The sequence below is a fragment of the Penicillium longicatenatum genome, assembly GCF_028827895.1.
Source record: "Penicillium longicatenatum strain IBT 33135 chromosome Unknown contig_2_segment0_segment0, whole genome shotgun sequence".
NCBI lineage: Eukaryota > Fungi > Ascomycota > Eurotiomycetes > Eurotiales > Aspergillaceae > Penicillium > Penicillium longicatenatum.
In genome coordinates, this window is record NW_026643120.1 from 5866736 (window position 1) to 5882384 (window position 15649).

Sequence of the window (15649 nt, forward strand, 5' to 3'; positions counted from 1 at the left end):
AGCTGACGACTGCCATTATCCTTGCTGGTGATTTTAATGGTGCGCAATAACATGCAAGCATAACCTGTTCTTAAATCTAACTATAGCCTCATCTTGATTCACATGTGCTCGTTAAACCACAGAACAGCTTGCAAAAACGCAGTCTCCTTGGCGTACTTTCCGACACGCTTACTCAGGTCACCGCGCACCGCAAATCTAATTCACGATGAGGGTCAGTCATCTCGATCAGCTATCTGATTCTCAGTAAACATACCCATGATCCACACCACTATACAGGTTGATCTGGTAGGGCAATCCCGTCTGTTGAATAATTAATTCACTCTTGTGACATTTTTCGGGTGAAAACAACCGATCAGTCTCAGCAGCAGCGATTCCCAGAGGACCTTTGATCGCGGCCAACTCCTCCTCAGTGACGTTGGTAGGATGCGCCATGAATCCGACATCTACCTTTATGCTTGGCTGGAGGAACCGCACTACATATTTCGCCCCGAAGCAATATCCAACGGCCCCGATTGTCTATTAAAGGTTAATAACCAGAGATTCGGTATGGAGGACGGCCATCCTACCTTGCATCCAAAGGTACCCCGCAGGACTGTCAAGCAACTATCAACAATTGGATCGACATTTGGTGGCGAATGTGCGATGCGCTTGGGGTTGAATGCCCCGGCACGCCATTTCTCCATATCAAATTCGCCTGGCCTGTTCAGTGGCACGGGTTCGCCCTCAAACAGGTCGGGGATCACGACAACTATCATTATACTTAGTGACTTCTTGCCTACACAGGCATGAAAGACTCACAATAGCCATTTGCGGCAGACTGGGCAGCGATCAGCTGAATGTTAATAAAATGATGTCCAATAATATCGGTCAAGCTAAGATACAGTCAGTGTGTGTTAAGCACACCGCAGAATCAAACACTTACATTAAGATTGCCTTGTCTGTAGATTGGTATTCAGGATAGACGGTGTATGCTTCAATGCCAGCAATTTGGGACAGCTTTCCCTTGGCAACGCCTTCATGCTTAACACCCTTGTAGCAACATGACTCAAGGTAGAGAAGCCATTTTGATTGGTAGTGGTCAAGATTATCAAACCTCACATGCCATCTCAGACGGCTTTATATATCTGAGCAGCCTCTCTGTCACCTGACAGTTGACAATTCACCGCTTTCTACCCCTCAACAACCTGCGTCGGATTTAGCTATGGACTTGGTCCCTCATGTTGCTTCGGCCGAGCGTCCTAGACCGACACTAATCTCCGCCACCCAAGTCCAGTAACTTCAACCGAGCGATCTCTCTTGTATCAATCTGGAATTTCAACGACCTCGGTCTATAGGATATCCATTCTTGCTGCGGTCTGCTTCTTAAGCCCGGAGCTCGAAATTCGTGCGAGCCTTGCTTGGTTTTGTCCCCGAGCTTTCTTTTCCAAGTTTGGCTTGAGCAAACCTCACAAAGCGATTTTGGGGTAAAATACAGAAGAGCTTTGGAGCTTTGGAGCTTAATTTATGAGACCTTGGAAAATAAACAATTTTCGAACGTTGGAATCGGATTTCGGAAGCAACGGATGCTTTGAAAGATACATGTCCTGGGCAGCCGAAGTTTTGATCTGGGCCGAGTTCACCATTATTCGGCCAATATGTATACAACGGTTACCAACTTAATCTTCACGTCCCCGAAACCTTGGAAAAGACCTCGCCCGCCCGGGGACTTGACCCCTTGGAACTTAACCTTGGAGTCAACGATTAATTTACTTCAATTGTGATTATGGTGCCTTCCAAGGCTGTTTCTCCCGCAATAACAAACCTTGGGAGAACACTAGGGAAATCTGGGAAGAATTTCCGCATCCCTTGCACGTGTTGCAAGGTTGCAAAAGTTGGAATAACAGGATCCAAGGCGGCTGTTGTAATATTTTCCACATTGATCTGAGTCGTATAGCTTGATAAATCGAACACAGAACTAGGTGGTTTGAATGCGCAGATTATTCGGCGTTGAAAAAATACAGGTCAGGAATACGGTCACGAGATGTTTCCTGGGCAAAAGCCGGTATCCTCGGGTAACTTTAAACCTTGATGGCCCCGATCTCGCAGACCTTTTAACTATGGAAGGTGCGTTGCACTCTTAACGGCAATTGCTCCACGAGGGGCACTCCCCACCTGATTGGCCTGAGGTGTCATGGTACTCTGTCGCTGTTGACTCACATGCTCTTGTCTAACTTTTAATTTAAAGTCAAGCTTACCTTCTATTCTTCCCATTTTTTTCCCTATTTCTTTCTTTTTCCAACCTTTACCCCTTCCTTCACAACTTCCCACATTTCACAATGGCACAGAACGGTACCTTCAGCAATGACTTCACTGTCAAGGCTGGCCTGGCGCAGATGCTGAAGGGTGGCGTGATCATGGATGTCGTCAATGCTGAGCAGGTAAGCCATTGAGGCAATTCTCCGAATCCTTTCCCTGGAATCTACAGCTAACAACTTCTCCTTCCCCAGGCCCGCATTGCCGAAGAGGCCGGCGCCGCAGCCGTTATGGCGCTGGAGCGTGTCCCCGCCGATATCCGTGTTGAGGGTGGCGTTGCCCGCATGTCTGACCCGGGCATGATTAAGGAGATTATGGAGGCCGTTACTATTCCCGTGATGGCGAAGGCTCGCATTGGTCACTTTGTTGAGTGCCAGGTACGTGAAGGAAATTCTTTGAAATGATCGCAATGCGACTTTGCGCTAGTGAAGTGGCGGATCGACGCTCCCGTCGCGGGGTAAAGGAAAAATCGCAAAGCTAACCACCCACGCTGCGTAGATCCTCGAGGCCATTGGCGTTGACTACATCGATGAATCCGAAGTCCTCACCCCCGCTGACGATGTCTACCACGTCACCAAGTCCACATTCAAGGTCCCCTTCGTATGCGGCTGCCGTAACCTTGGCGAGGCCCTGCGCCGTATCTCTGAGGGTGCCGCTATGATCCGCACCAAAGGTGAGGCTGGTACTGGTGATGTTGTTGAGGCTGTTAAGCACATGCGCACTGTCAATGCTCAGATCGCCAAGGCTCGCGGTATCCTGAAGTCCAGCCCCGACTTTGAGCCCGAGCTCCGCGCTTTCGCCCGCGAGATCGAGGCCCCCTACGAGCTTGTCCGTGAGGCAGCTGAGCAGGGTCGTCTGCCCGTTGTTAACTTCGCTGCCGGCGGTGTTGCGACCCCCGCTGATGCTGCGCTGATGATGCAGCTCGGCTGCGATGGTGTCTTCGTTGGATCCGGTATCTTCAAGTCCGGTGACGCTGCTAAGCGTGCCAAGGCTATCGTGCAGGCTGTTACTCACTTTAAGGATGCCAAGGTTCTTGCTCAGGTTAGCGAGGGCCTCGGCGAGGCCATGGTCGGTATTAATGTGCAGAAGATGCCCGAGGCTGATAAGCTGGCCGGTCGCGGATGGTAGATTGTCTTCACATGTTTGTTTCTTTTACGTTCGGTCTTATTCGGGCCTTCAAAATTCGCTGTACATGAGTCACGAGCCGATCTATTTGCATGATACACAAAAATCTTAGAGATTATGATTATTTGAAGTCAATTGGTAGATCAGATGAACATGCAAACCTTGTAAGAGTGTCAGGCCAGATCGAGTTTCATACGAGATGATTCCAAGATCTGGAGCATATGGCCCCAATGATAATTTACATGTCGCCTCCCATTCCCCAAAGGGATGTCATACATGCCACTGGTAGGTATGGAGAAACAAGATGCAAGGATATGATAGGTTCCTCCCTCCGACCGATCGCCGAACGCTCTGGGGAATGACTTGAAGAGGGATATCGATTTCGATAGGCAACAGAACACACCAAGATCCACCTTTTTCGTGGAGCCTGCTTTGCCCCTCTATTGCCCCTCTTACGCATCCAATAGGCAATTCGCCATCTATTCTCTTCACCGAGACTACCCGTTGTGGATCACCCTGCTTCCCAAGGGCGCGGGTAATGTTCCGTAACATTACGTACGTACGTAATCAAAAACAGAGATCGATCTTTCCGGGCTCATCCATATCCGGCATTGCTAAGATATTTGAAGATTGAATAATGGAAACTGTTGTTATAAAGAGCCTAATAGTGTCATAATTGTATCTCATTCTATATCACTATTCCCAAGGAACATCATCTCAAATCATCGATAGCGTCATCATTAGTCGTAGCATCTACAGCCCTAGCCAGAATCGGGTCTTGCCAACCTCGAATTGACCTCGAAGCTCTTCGTCGCCAGTACCAGTGATCAAGACCTCGTATTCACCCTTCTCGGAAATCCATTGCTCACGCTGCTCATCCCACCAGCTCGTCGCGAGCTTCTTCTCAACAGAAAGCTGCACGGTCTTGGATTCACCGGGCTGGAGGAACACCTTCTGGAAAGCCTTGAGCTCACGGACAGGGCGATTGACATCAGTCTTGGGGGGAACAATCCAAAGCTGGACAATTTCAGCACCAGCAATGGAGCCAGTGTTGGTAACTGTGACAGCAGCGGTGATAGGTTCTCCGGACTCGGAGTACTTGGCCTGCTCGGGAACGGTCTGGATACTCAAGTCCGATCGGGTAAAGGTCGTGTAAGATAGACCGTGACCGAAGGGGAATGCGGGGGCAATATCGCTCCTCTCGAAGTACCGGTAACCTACGTAGATGTCTTCACCGTAAAGAACACGGCCGCGCTCAGAGCGGAAGTTCACGTAGGACGGATTGTCTTGCAGGCGACGGGGGAAGGTGACCGGCAACTTGGCGGACGGGTTCACATCACCGTAGAGCACGTCTGCAATACCATTGCCGCACTCATTACCGCCGAACCAGGCTTGCACCACTGCGCGCGCGTCATTTACCCATGGCATGGTCACGGGTGTGCCGGATTGAATCACGACGATGGCATTCGGGTTTACGCCCAACACGCGGGTGATCAGCTCGTCGCTTCCCGAGGGTAGATCCATATGGTCACGGTCGTAACCCTCTGTTTCCCACTCGCTTGTCAAACCTGCGAAGATAACAACCTGCTCAGCTGTCTTTGCCTGCTCCACGGCAGCGGAGATCAGTTCTTCCTGGCTGACGCGACGACTAGCGCCAAAGCGGAAGCCACCAGGACCAAATGCTACAATTCCACGGGTGTCCAGATCGGAAGTGGGTGCGGTGCCAAACTCGAAAACAACCTTGTAAGTCTGTCCGGCATTGAGCTCTTTCTCACCCTGCTCCTCGATTGTTGCTGTGCCGAAGAAAGCAGAGCCTTGCTTCTGATTTTTGGTGTTGTCTACCACAACTTCACCGTCAATAAGCAGGCGGCCAGTACCGACAACCGTCACGCCAAAGTCGTAGACTCCGCTCTCCTCAGGCGTAAAATATCCTTCCATATCAACATAATAGGTCATGGATTTGATCTTAGGGTTGACATAATCCATCAAGAATCCAAGCGAGTTAATGAGCTGTAGCTCATCCACTACAGTGCGTTCTGTGCCAGCACTTGGGTGCTCATTGTATACTTTGAAAGTAAAGCCAGTCTTGCCGTCCTCGGTCTTCATGAGGGGACCGAGAAGGGGCAATTCCTTGTGAGAATAGACACCCTGAGCGAATTTGACATCACCATTGCTCTTCGCTGAGACGCCGTCAAACGGAGTCACAGTATAGTAAGGTGCCAGGGAAGCCGAGCCACCACCACAGTAGGCAGCCTGCTTGGCGTTAGGTCCAATGACAAGTAGCGACCGGTCCTTTTTCAATGGCAAGGTGGCACCCTCATTCTTCAACAGAACCACAGACTCTGCGGCCGCGCGACGCATTAATGCTTGATCTTCGGGTCGGTTTAACGCGATCTCATCCGCTCCTTCAGGAATGCCCAAGGGTTCAACATAGTTGACCAATCTTAAGATGTTGCGCACACGTTCATCTAACTTGAACTGGGCTACCTTATTGGACGAAACGGCGTGTGCAAGAGCTTCTCCACGCCAGCGAGACTTTCCTGGCATCTCGATATCGAGACCAGCATTTATTGCGTCAGATGTGCTATAGGTACCGAACCTGCGAAAGGAGATGTCAGAAATCGCCGGGTTCATTGGTTGAAAGGTGGACTTACCAGTCACTCATAACCAAACCGTCCCATCCCCACTCTTTTCGCAGAACATCAGTAATCAAAAACTCATTCTCGCTAACATGTGTACCATTGACCTTGTTATAAGCAGTCATAATACACGCAGACCGACAGATCCGCATAGCCAATTGGAACGGAAGCAGGTAAATCTCGCGCAGAGCACGCTGTGTAATAATGCTGTTCACAGCCATTCGCTCGTGCTCCTGGTCGTTACAGACAAAGTGTTTCAGTGTCGCAGCGACACCTTTATCCTGCATACCCTTGCAGAAATGCCCTGCAAGAGTACCGGAGAGCACACCATCTTCGGAGAAAGACTCAAATCCGCGACCGCCGAGCGGCGATCGTTGAATATTGATTGTGGGACCCAGGACGATATGGGTGCCCTTTGCAATCGCTTCATCGCCCATTAATGTGCCGACCTCCGACAACAGCTCGGCATCCCAGGTTGCGCCCAGGGCGGTGGCGCATGGGAAACAGGCTGCGGGAATACCGTTGAAGAAACGGGTGCCACGAACACCATTTGGGCCATCTGACATGCGCAGTGAGGGAATATTTAGGCGCGGAATGGGTACTGTGTGCCAGAAATCGCGTCCTGTTGTGGTAGGTTAGCATTGTTTTGTATGGCGGGGGTTAGTGAGGGCAGAAGTCGAAGGATGAAGTGAAACTTACCAGCTGTGAGGGCTACCTTCTCACCCAATGTGAGTTCCTCAATAGCTTTCTCCACATCAATAGGAGCCATGATGTTGAGGCTCTTTGGCGTTAGATCGGAAGTTTATATTTAAGTTCGTCACAGGTTCTGGTATGCTTAAGCCACCACTATTATTGACAAGGGCAAGTGCGAAATTTTTGACTATTGCTGCTGATCAAGGAGAGCGGGGATTATGACGGCCTTTTATGATCGAACCTTGGAAGTAATGGGATAGATCGTAATCTCCCCGACAGAGCTCAAGCGGGGGGAGACGTAAGTGGACCTCGAGCTCCCTGCTCAAAGCGCCACGGAGTTATCCCCTCGCCCGAAGTTTAGCCGGGAGGCACCTGACCTACACACACTTGCTTCACATCGGTTGCTCGGCCCGCAGACCCACGTTACTTAGTAATCGTACACGATTAGTTAACTAATAGCAAACTATGCAGAGGGTTGCAGAGGTCCCAAGGTTTGCTCGGTTGCAATTACCACTGCCCAGCCAAGGTTTACAATCCAGCCGTGCCAACGGGTAAACACATTCCGAACTATCTAGCAGTACACTGACAACTGTCGAGTCTCACACGTCATTTTTCGAGGTACGCAGACAAGAATGCTTTTGCATATCTGGAAATTAACTACTACTTAGAATTATCTTTGAATTGGATAAAAGATTCCTAGTCTATCACCATAGATGGTACTTGTTGGGTCACTCGATGCAACGCACCTCCGGTCAAAGGAATGGCGTTTGTATATACCTGCCGAACGACTCGATCGGGAACGAGGGATGATAAAAGCTCAAGAGATCTCTGATCTCTCTCTTCGTCTCCAAACTTTGGGATTATCAGTCCCCCGTTGACGAAGTAAAAATTGACATAGCTAGCCGAGAGCTTATCGTCGTCACCATTGGTCAAGCCCCGAGGATCCGGCTCTTCAATAGTATGGATCTGCAGAGTTCGACCTCTTGAATCCCGCTCGCGACCTAGCAGCTCCCTGATTTCCACAGAGATGTCTTTCCATACATCGGCAGCCGTGTCATGAGGTTTAGAGTAGACGATAACACCAGGTCGAATAAAGCGCGCCTTGGTATTCATATGCACATCCGTGATATCCACTTTACGTCGACCGGGGAACCAAATGACCTTTTGAATACCCAGCAATCGTTTCAGCTCAGCCTCAATCCTAGCCTTGGACATACCAGGATTGCGCATGTCACAGATAATACTGCTCTCCGTGATCAACAATGTCCCTTCCCCATCCGTCACGAACGCACCTCCTTCAGCACGGAATGGGGAATCGATCCGAGTCACGGGGGCAGGCTCGAAGTCATGATCTATGACCCAACGTGCAAAGTCCGTGTTTTCCTGGAGCGCCTTATCGTCCAACGGTGGCCATCGCTGACCCCAGCATAGCCCATCACCGTCTGGCTTCTTGCCACCCCACTCGTTGAAGCGAAAGTTTACAGCGAAACGTCGATCGGAGAATTTGCCTGTCGCGTCACGGATATAGACTGGTCCCGTGTCGCGGACCCAGCAGTGATTAATTGGGCAAGGGATGATGGTCACGCACCCAAGATCCTTGCCGGTGTTTTGGAGCAGGGGATCTAAGAGGGTCTTGTCATCCGGGCGCACATAGATGCGGACTGGCTCAAATTCTGCGATGGCAGTAGCGAGCTCTGCTAGCTCGATGCAAACTGCGTCGTATTTGTCGGGAGGGAGAGAAGAACGAGATGGGAAGCCGAGGATGGTGGCTTCGTGCTGTTCGCTTTCGGCGGGAAAGATGTATCTTCCTTGTTGGATTTCACTGTGTGTCCTTTCGGATGGTGCATGTGAATATGAGTGTGATGGACTAGACCTAGTATTGAATTTTCTATCGATGACTCGGCGTAACTTTTTGAAGAGCCTCATGATGACCTATTCAATCTGCAAAGCATCTTCCTAGTAAGGAAAAGATATTTATTATGCGGCATTTTAGTGTGGAGAGGTGGCTTTTCTACAAAATGTTCACTTTCTGAGCAGTGTAACTGCAGGTTCGGAGACGGATGGTGCTACATACAAGGCCGGCAGATATGCTTGAATATAGGGCTAGTCGCACAGGATCCAACCAGATCTGCTTCAAAAGTGTTTGAGATATTGAGCATCATATGCACAGGTTAGCCAAAGCAGATAATTGTCCAGATGTAACGAGGAGAAAGATCTATTTTAAATTTCATTGTCGACAAGTTTGAGTTTAACGCGGAAAATAGAAAGAAGGGGAAGGATACGTGAAACAAATTCTGTGAGATTCGATAAATCATAAAAAATTCTTGGCATGTGTGAGTTACACCTTCTCGATATGGGTTTCAAAAATAGTCCTGATAGTCATTGCGCTCTTCTTCGGAATACGTTTCTGGTCATTCTCATAGTCGACGTAGGTCACACCAAAACGAGTCTCATAACCTTCCGCCCATTCAAAATTGCTAAAAAAAAAAAAAAAGTCCATGGTTAGTATGTTTTGCGAGATGGAAAGCGGGGAATACATACTCCATCAGACTCCAAGCCATATAAGCACGGACATTAACCCCGTCAAGGGTATATGCATCAGCCATGGCGCCAATGTAATCTCGGAAATACTTCACACGGAACTCGTCGTCTAGGAGCTGCTCGAGAGGCATATCATTCTCACCTAGCACACTGGTTCCGTTTTCTGTCACATAGATCTTGGGATACCCATAGCGCTCACTAAGCCACTTTAGCAGCTTTCGGAATCCTATTGCGCACGGTCTGAGCCAAGGGGACTGTGTGATAGGGCCAACACTCTGGCCATTTTTGTCTTCGAGGAGAAGCTCCAGGTTTCCTGCAATGTCATCAAGCTCGGGCTCTCCTGTTTTGGCGCGAATAAAGTTGGCACAGTAGTGGTTCATTCCATAAAAGTCATTACTACCATGAACCAGCGCAATCTCTTCTGGAGTCCAGCTTGGCAGTCGATTGCCCAGTTGCTTTATCATGCTGTCTGGGTACTTTCCATGGTAAATGGGATCAGCGAACCAGGAGATAGCAAATTCGATCTTGCGATCGCACGCTTCAACGTCGGCTGGGTTTTCTGGGTCCCATGGATCTGCCCAGTCGCCTTTTGAATTTTGACCATCGTCAGCCAGGAAAGCGTGTTGTGAAACACAGGTCACATACCGTTCAAGGTGATGCCAATTTCACCACCGTCCTGTGTTTTGAATTCTTCACGGTAGATCTTGACTGCTGCTCCGTGTGCAATCAAAATATTGTGCCCCACAATCCATGGCTCTGTTGACCCGTCGCCAACATCACTTTTGCTTCGGTCACTCGTATGACCTGGTGCAAAGGCCCCAGTGTTGTATCCGAGAACACTGCTACACCATGGCTCATTAAATGTGATCCAGTATTTGACCTTGGAGCCAAAGGCCTCGAACATGACCCTGGCATAGTGCGAAAAGTCCGCGACAAATTCTTCCTTGTTCAAAAGCCCACCGTAGCGTCTGTCCAATTCCTCAGGGACATCCCAATGGAAGAGTGTGACCATCGGCGTAATTCCTGCATCGTGCAGATCATCGACAAATCTCTGATAGAACTGTACACCCTTTTTGTTGATGGGGTCATTCCGGCCACCAAGTGGAATAATTCGAGACCTTTGACAGTCAGAAGACAATTCATCATTTAGTTATTTTCAACGAACCATGAAATCGAGAATCTATATGCCCGAGCACCGCATGCCTTCAACAAGGCAATATCCTCGTGGGTTCGGTGATAAGAATCGCACGCCACATCTCCGGAACCGCCACCAGCGATCTTGCCAGGGATCTTGCAGAACTTGTCCCAAATCGAAGGTCCACGACCATCCTCATTAGCACCACCCTCAATTTGATAAGCAGCGGTCGCGAAGCCCCAAAGGAAATCGGGCGGTAGAGTGGATTGCACAATGGATCCCATGTTGGTCGATTTTCTTTCCAGAATTTGAGATTGTCGCCTCAATCCATGCCTTTGGGTATTCGTTTATTTATGAAAGTGTCGACAATGTATCTGAATCAAGGGAGCCCAAAAGCGAAACACTCAGCTCAGACCTTCCTTATCGTGACAGGAATTTTCTCCGCGATCCGGAGCATATCCCGCGCCCAGATGGTGGCAGGCTCCACTGCGCGATCGCGCGTCAGATTGGCTCTGGCAGATGCAACGGTTGCCCGGCCCGTTCACCGCGAAAGCTCTAGGAATCCCGGTTCAACCCCCTAGAGACATCCCGTCCCACGCTTAGTCCAAGGCCGGACGACAAAGCGTGTCCGATGCGGTTCACAAGGCTCCTTTCCCCTGGTGGCTTTTGTTCGGGATTACCCTAGCCTTGTCGCGACCGGGATCATATGAAGGCGCCGATCGCCCTGCATGCCTGCCGAAAACCCGATGCTACCTATGGTTTTCCTTGAATGTTTGCTTGCTTGACCTGCGCGTTGAAATGGTTCGGCTCACATCCTCGGAGAATGTCCGGGGCGCCACTGAACTCTCATCTTACGCATCTTTCTACTGTGAATGCCCGCTGACTAGGACATGACCTAGCATATTCCGTGCGAGAAATCTTGCTTGAAGGGAAGAGTAGATGTGACACCGACTCCTTGTGAGCTGGCTTCTTCGGCCGCCCCAATCATATTGAGTGGATTATCACTGGTGATGGTGAGAAGGTCACCTCGGTTCATGGCGCATGCGTTTGCGCAGGATGATCAACAAATGTTGCGAAGCAGAGCCCAATCCCTATGATCCCGGATCTGAGCCACTCATTCGCACTGCATTGGTCTAATAACCCACCCCACGAACAATGCCCTCAAGTATCGGCCCGCCTGCAAACGTCAGCGTCATGTTTCGCTATGCCTTTTCTTGGTCTCTGCATATAACGATAATTGATTCCAGGCTTTGAATTCTAGAGCGCGTCACTCCAAAGGGAAAGTTTTGCATTTTCTTTGTTTGAGATTAGTGTTATCGGGACTGTCTATTTTGGGCTTTAGAGGGTGTGGCATTCTAGAAAGCCCTCCATCCTAAGGCCCTAATAGGCAACTCTACGTCTACTGTTCCATCAATTTGTAGTGCAGGCTCCGTTTCAATACTTTTATGAATCTACTTCCCAAAGCCTCACCTCGGCTTCTTTTTCTCTTCCTTCGTGAGGGGTATAACATATCCATTCATTGGACATGCCTTTGGAGGTCCTATCTTACAAGCAGCATCATAGACCACTAGGACAATGACCTTTTGTAATAAAATAAGATTTCAAGGAGCTTGCAGGCATAATAAGCGACCGTGGGTAAAAATCAACATTTGGAATGGAGTTCCACTTTCATGTAATTACAAAATAAAAGCCTCACAACTGTCTCCACTTTAACATTCTGCCGTTGCAAAAAACTAGTAAATTAATCCCAAGCAGCCATAATGATAGTTCGCTCCTTTGCGAAGAATCCGCATATCCAGATATCAATTTTTTGAGCCGGCATTGCATTTATTACCTGACCCAAGATTGAACGGTAGTGAATCAACATGGCCTCCATCAGAGTACACAATCCACATTTCGAATCCACGTCTATATTCAACCCACAGTAAACGTTTGTATTCTTCAGAAGGGATAATTAAGGCTGCAACATACCCATTGATGATCTTTGATAAATATGTAGCTACACCTGGAGCCAGACCGGGCATCTTGTCTTGGTTCAAAGATGTGTACACCACATCATCTAGTACAGCTGGATAGGGTTGATTGACATTAGGAAAAGCCCCGTTATAGTTCGTGATATCGAACCTAAAATACGGCCTGTCCGTGATAAAAAGACTTTCTAGTGCCATAGTTCCTTTTTCACTGCCATAGGTCAGATGGTCAGTTTACCTAACAGATGTCCACTTGATCGTGAAATTCTGGCTCGGGTCCACGCATTAGCCGCGGATAGGTGACGTTATGTTCATGCCTATTGACCATTAATCACTCATAAATCAACAACTTAGTTTAGTCAATTGTGGACTTTAGTTGGCTGGGCATGGCGACGAGGAGTAGACATTGCCAAAAGCAAGAGGCGGGGGAAATAGCAGTGATCGGTTTCTAGTACCTAATTGGCGACTTGATATTGATGGATGATTTAAGAAGGCTTCCTCATGAACTGGTTACAGGCATGTGCTGTTGGCATGCCCATGAATCAGGCTTATCGGGATGAGGATTTGAGAAGAAGTTAGGAAATCCCTGGTAAAAGGTCCAATGCTATGTCAGTAGACCAAGAAGTAACGTAAAGAAAATTGGAAGTCATGTAAATTTGATGACTTATAAAAAGGAAAGCCCGCATTTTGGAAGATTTCAGAGCTAGTTCCCAAGGCCCCTGAACCCATCTGTATGGGCAGTAATACTAACCCTCAGCGCCTAGCGTGGAGATTTCATACCCTTGAACGTTTTCTTTGAACATTGCATCAAGGAACTGCTGGGATTGTGCTTGAAAGCAAAATCCTCATTTGATGAGTTGTGACTTACTCAACTTATTAATATTTATTTAGCCGTATAACAATACTAGGAGGACTAGAGGCTGTCTTTTTTGCATCTGGCTATCTGATTTGGAGTCAGATGCCATGGAATACTCAACAAAATCCATGATGTCTAAGCTCGGGTGTAGACATGGCTTTGTAATAACTGGGGACCTATTATGAATCCCAGAGTGAGTTGATGTTTCCAAAAGACCTTTCATACAATTCATGCTGAGATGTGCCTAGTAGGCTGGGACACAAAGCGGATGTCAAAATCTGCTGTCCGGGACTTGATGTTGCGTGCTTACCTGGGAGCATCCATGAATACTGGAACGTTCCGTGAGTATAGCTTGAGGCGAATAAACACGACTAGGATATGCTCATGCACAAGCAGAGGACAGAGAAAGAGCACAGAAGCTGATATTGTTTGGATGTCTGATCCATATGAATATTCCCACGGTCGCTGCGGTAAAAGTACATTACATGACCAGGATGCTTAGGAGGAATGGCGGACCGCTGAGCTGTAGAGTCGAATGTGACATATCAAAAATTGACCTGATGACGTGGCCCTGAGGCTGCTAGTGGTTCACCCGTGGCGATCAGTCTCACTCCTTATCGCTTCATTTGGATGGAGTATGCATGGACGAGTCATGCTTGACTAGGTGAGTGATATTTACAAAGTCTATGAAAGAACGTGTACGATTTTCAAGTGATCAGACGAGTCTAGATGGGTGAGGTGAGTTGGATTTGACCTCAGAAAAATATCAGCCAATGATTGCTCAGGCAAATTCGAGTCCCTGTCTTAATAGTCCTTGAATTCTCGTTTGGCCCCCAAACATGGCTCTTTCAGCCAACTGCTCGAGGCCTTTGCCTTTCCCCCTTTCCCCTTTCCCTTTTTTCGTTTACGTTTCATTCATTCTTTTTTGCAACATCTCACCTTCCCAGAGACTTTCTACTACCTTTGATCTGCATCGGCGAAATTAATAGGGCGATGTTCATTCCAACCAAAGCAGTAGCATCCTAGTCAGCATTATGTGAAGCAGTATACAGATTCTTACAAATGATCGGCGATCAAGTATTTCTTGGTGGGGAATAGTCCACGTGTACGTCTACCCGCCAGGCTCCTGGGCCGTCTTCCGCGAGATGCAGGGCTGGCTCTGTGGCGTTGGTTTCTTTGTTCACTTTCGTTTTTGCTTTTTCAAATAAAACCCTCAGGGGAAACCAAGGGGACACCAAACCTTCTCCCATGTGCGTTATATGAATCGAAAAACGAGTTGCAGTGTTCGTTGTTACAACGTGGGAATATTTATACGGATGAAGATTTGAGCGGCAATGTCACCGTTTTTGGCACCTTGTAGCGGATGCTTATTTTGTGATAGAATGGACTGAGAGGGCTACTAACATTTGAAACCACCTCCTTGACAGGGTTCCGTTCCTTCGACCAGGGTGCGTGTGCATAAGCCACACAAGCTTAGTCCTGCTAAGATTTCTGCTTTCGACTCCCAGCCAGATGGATGGCTCGTTCCTTAGGCACAAAATGAAATCGCATAAATACACGCCTTGGCCAGGGGCTATGCTTTTGCTCTTGTGTATTATAAATACCTTGTTAGCATTTCCATACTTCTCCCTGGTCCGCTCGTTGCTCCATTCGAAATCAAACTGCCTTTGGCATATGTGGACGGGGTATTCTTTACCCATTAAAAGTACGCCATGCCCACTGAGACGGATCTCAATCCCCTCGCTAGTGGAGCCCAAAGGTCGGCAGGACTGCTTCATGAGTACGATTTTGACTTAGGAAGTTGTCCAGAAGGGCATGCAGTGGAAAGTTACACAACACTCATGCCCAGTTACGAAGCCTTCTCAGGGCTCTTGAACAAAGTGACGAAAAACTACCAGGCCATCACCGATGACAACAGAAGTTTTGTACTTCAAAATCTCCAAGAGATGACGCGATGTAGAATGATTGACGAATGGATGGAGACTGAAATTGGTCAAGCGGGCCCAGTGGCGGTTCGACAAGAAGGCTGCAGTCACAATGCTCCCACTATCAAATGGAGCAGAGTCATATCGGCCATTCAAGCGGGGCTTTTCTGTCAAGCAAACCACCCCAATGACGTCTATCGCGGCCGCTTGGGGGATTATGAATACATTATCACCAAACGGCAATGGAAACTTCTGGAGAAGCGGAATTGGAATGTGAACAAGGTGCCGAGCCAATCTGATTGGTACGAAGAACGCAACGAGAGACAAAAGGTCAAGGCTGAATACATTCGCATCGCAAACCTACTGGCTATCGGTGAGTATATTGGCAGTTGACACCTTCACCTTCCTTCCCACTTCGATTAAATACTTACAATTCCAACTTTTGACAGATGCCGAGAAGCTACACTGCCTTT

At 48.4% G+C, this 15649-nt stretch overlaps 6 protein-coding genes across 6 annotated transcripts; 2 read left to right on the forward strand and 4 right to left on the reverse strand.

The window, feature by feature from the left end:
* Nucleotides 1-98: 98 nt before the first annotated feature.
* On the reverse strand, nucleotides 99-1105 carry N7484_004697 (dienelactone hydrolase; the record flags this gene model as incomplete). The annotated part of the gene is made up of 6 exons (XM_057115117.1): nucleotides 99-195; nucleotides 254-516; nucleotides 567-748; nucleotides 799-872; nucleotides 923-1044; nucleotides 1094-1105. 6 exons carry the CDS (start codon nucleotides 1103-1105, stop codon nucleotides 99-101), a joined length of 750 nt encoding a protein of 249 aa, XP_056975257.1.
* Nucleotides 1106-2315: 1210 nt separating this feature from the next.
* N7484_004698 (pyridoxal 5'-phosphate synthase subunit PdxS) lies at nucleotides 2316-3420 on the forward strand (the record flags this gene model as incomplete). Its single annotated transcript, XM_057115118.1, has 3 exons — nucleotides 2316-2417; nucleotides 2487-2669; nucleotides 2791-3420. 3 exons carry the CDS (start codon nucleotides 2316-2318, stop codon nucleotides 3418-3420), a joined length of 915 nt encoding a protein of 304 aa, XP_056975258.1.
* Nucleotides 3421-4170: 750 nt separating this feature from the next.
* Nucleotides 4171-6825, reverse strand: N7484_004699 (beta-glucosidase; the record flags this gene model as incomplete). The annotated part of the gene is made up of 3 exons (XM_057115119.1): nucleotides 4171-6016; nucleotides 6072-6678; nucleotides 6756-6825. The coding sequence occupies 3 exons, from the start codon at nucleotides 6823-6825 to the stop codon at nucleotides 4171-4173; spliced, it is 2523 nt and encodes an 840-aa protein (XP_056975259.1).
* A 620-nt stretch (nucleotides 6826-7445) lies between these two features.
* N7484_004700 (agmatine deiminase family protein) lies at nucleotides 7446-8675 on the reverse strand (the record flags this gene model as incomplete). The annotated part of the gene is made up of 1 exon (XM_057115120.1): nucleotides 7446-8675. The coding sequence occupies one exon, from the start codon at nucleotides 8673-8675 to the stop codon at nucleotides 7446-7448; it is 1230 nt and encodes a 409-aa protein (XP_056975260.1).
* Nucleotides 8676-9087: 412 nt separating this feature from the next.
* Nucleotides 9088-10709, reverse strand: N7484_004701 (Glycoside hydrolase family 1; the record flags this gene model as incomplete). Its single annotated transcript, XM_057115121.1, has 4 exons — nucleotides 9088-9226; nucleotides 9291-9876; nucleotides 9936-10408; nucleotides 10456-10709. The coding sequence occupies 4 exons, from the start codon at nucleotides 10707-10709 to the stop codon at nucleotides 9088-9090; spliced, it is 1452 nt and encodes a 483-aa protein (XP_056975261.1).
* Nucleotides 10710-15092: 4383 nt separating this feature from the next.
* On the forward strand, nucleotides 15093-15569 carry N7484_004702 (uncharacterized protein; the record flags this gene model as incomplete). Its single annotated transcript, XM_057115122.1, has 1 exon — nucleotides 15093-15569. The coding sequence occupies one exon, from the start codon at nucleotides 15093-15095 to the stop codon at nucleotides 15567-15569; it is 477 nt and encodes a 158-aa protein (XP_056975262.1).
* Between the last annotated feature and the right edge of the window lie 80 nt (nucleotides 15570-15649).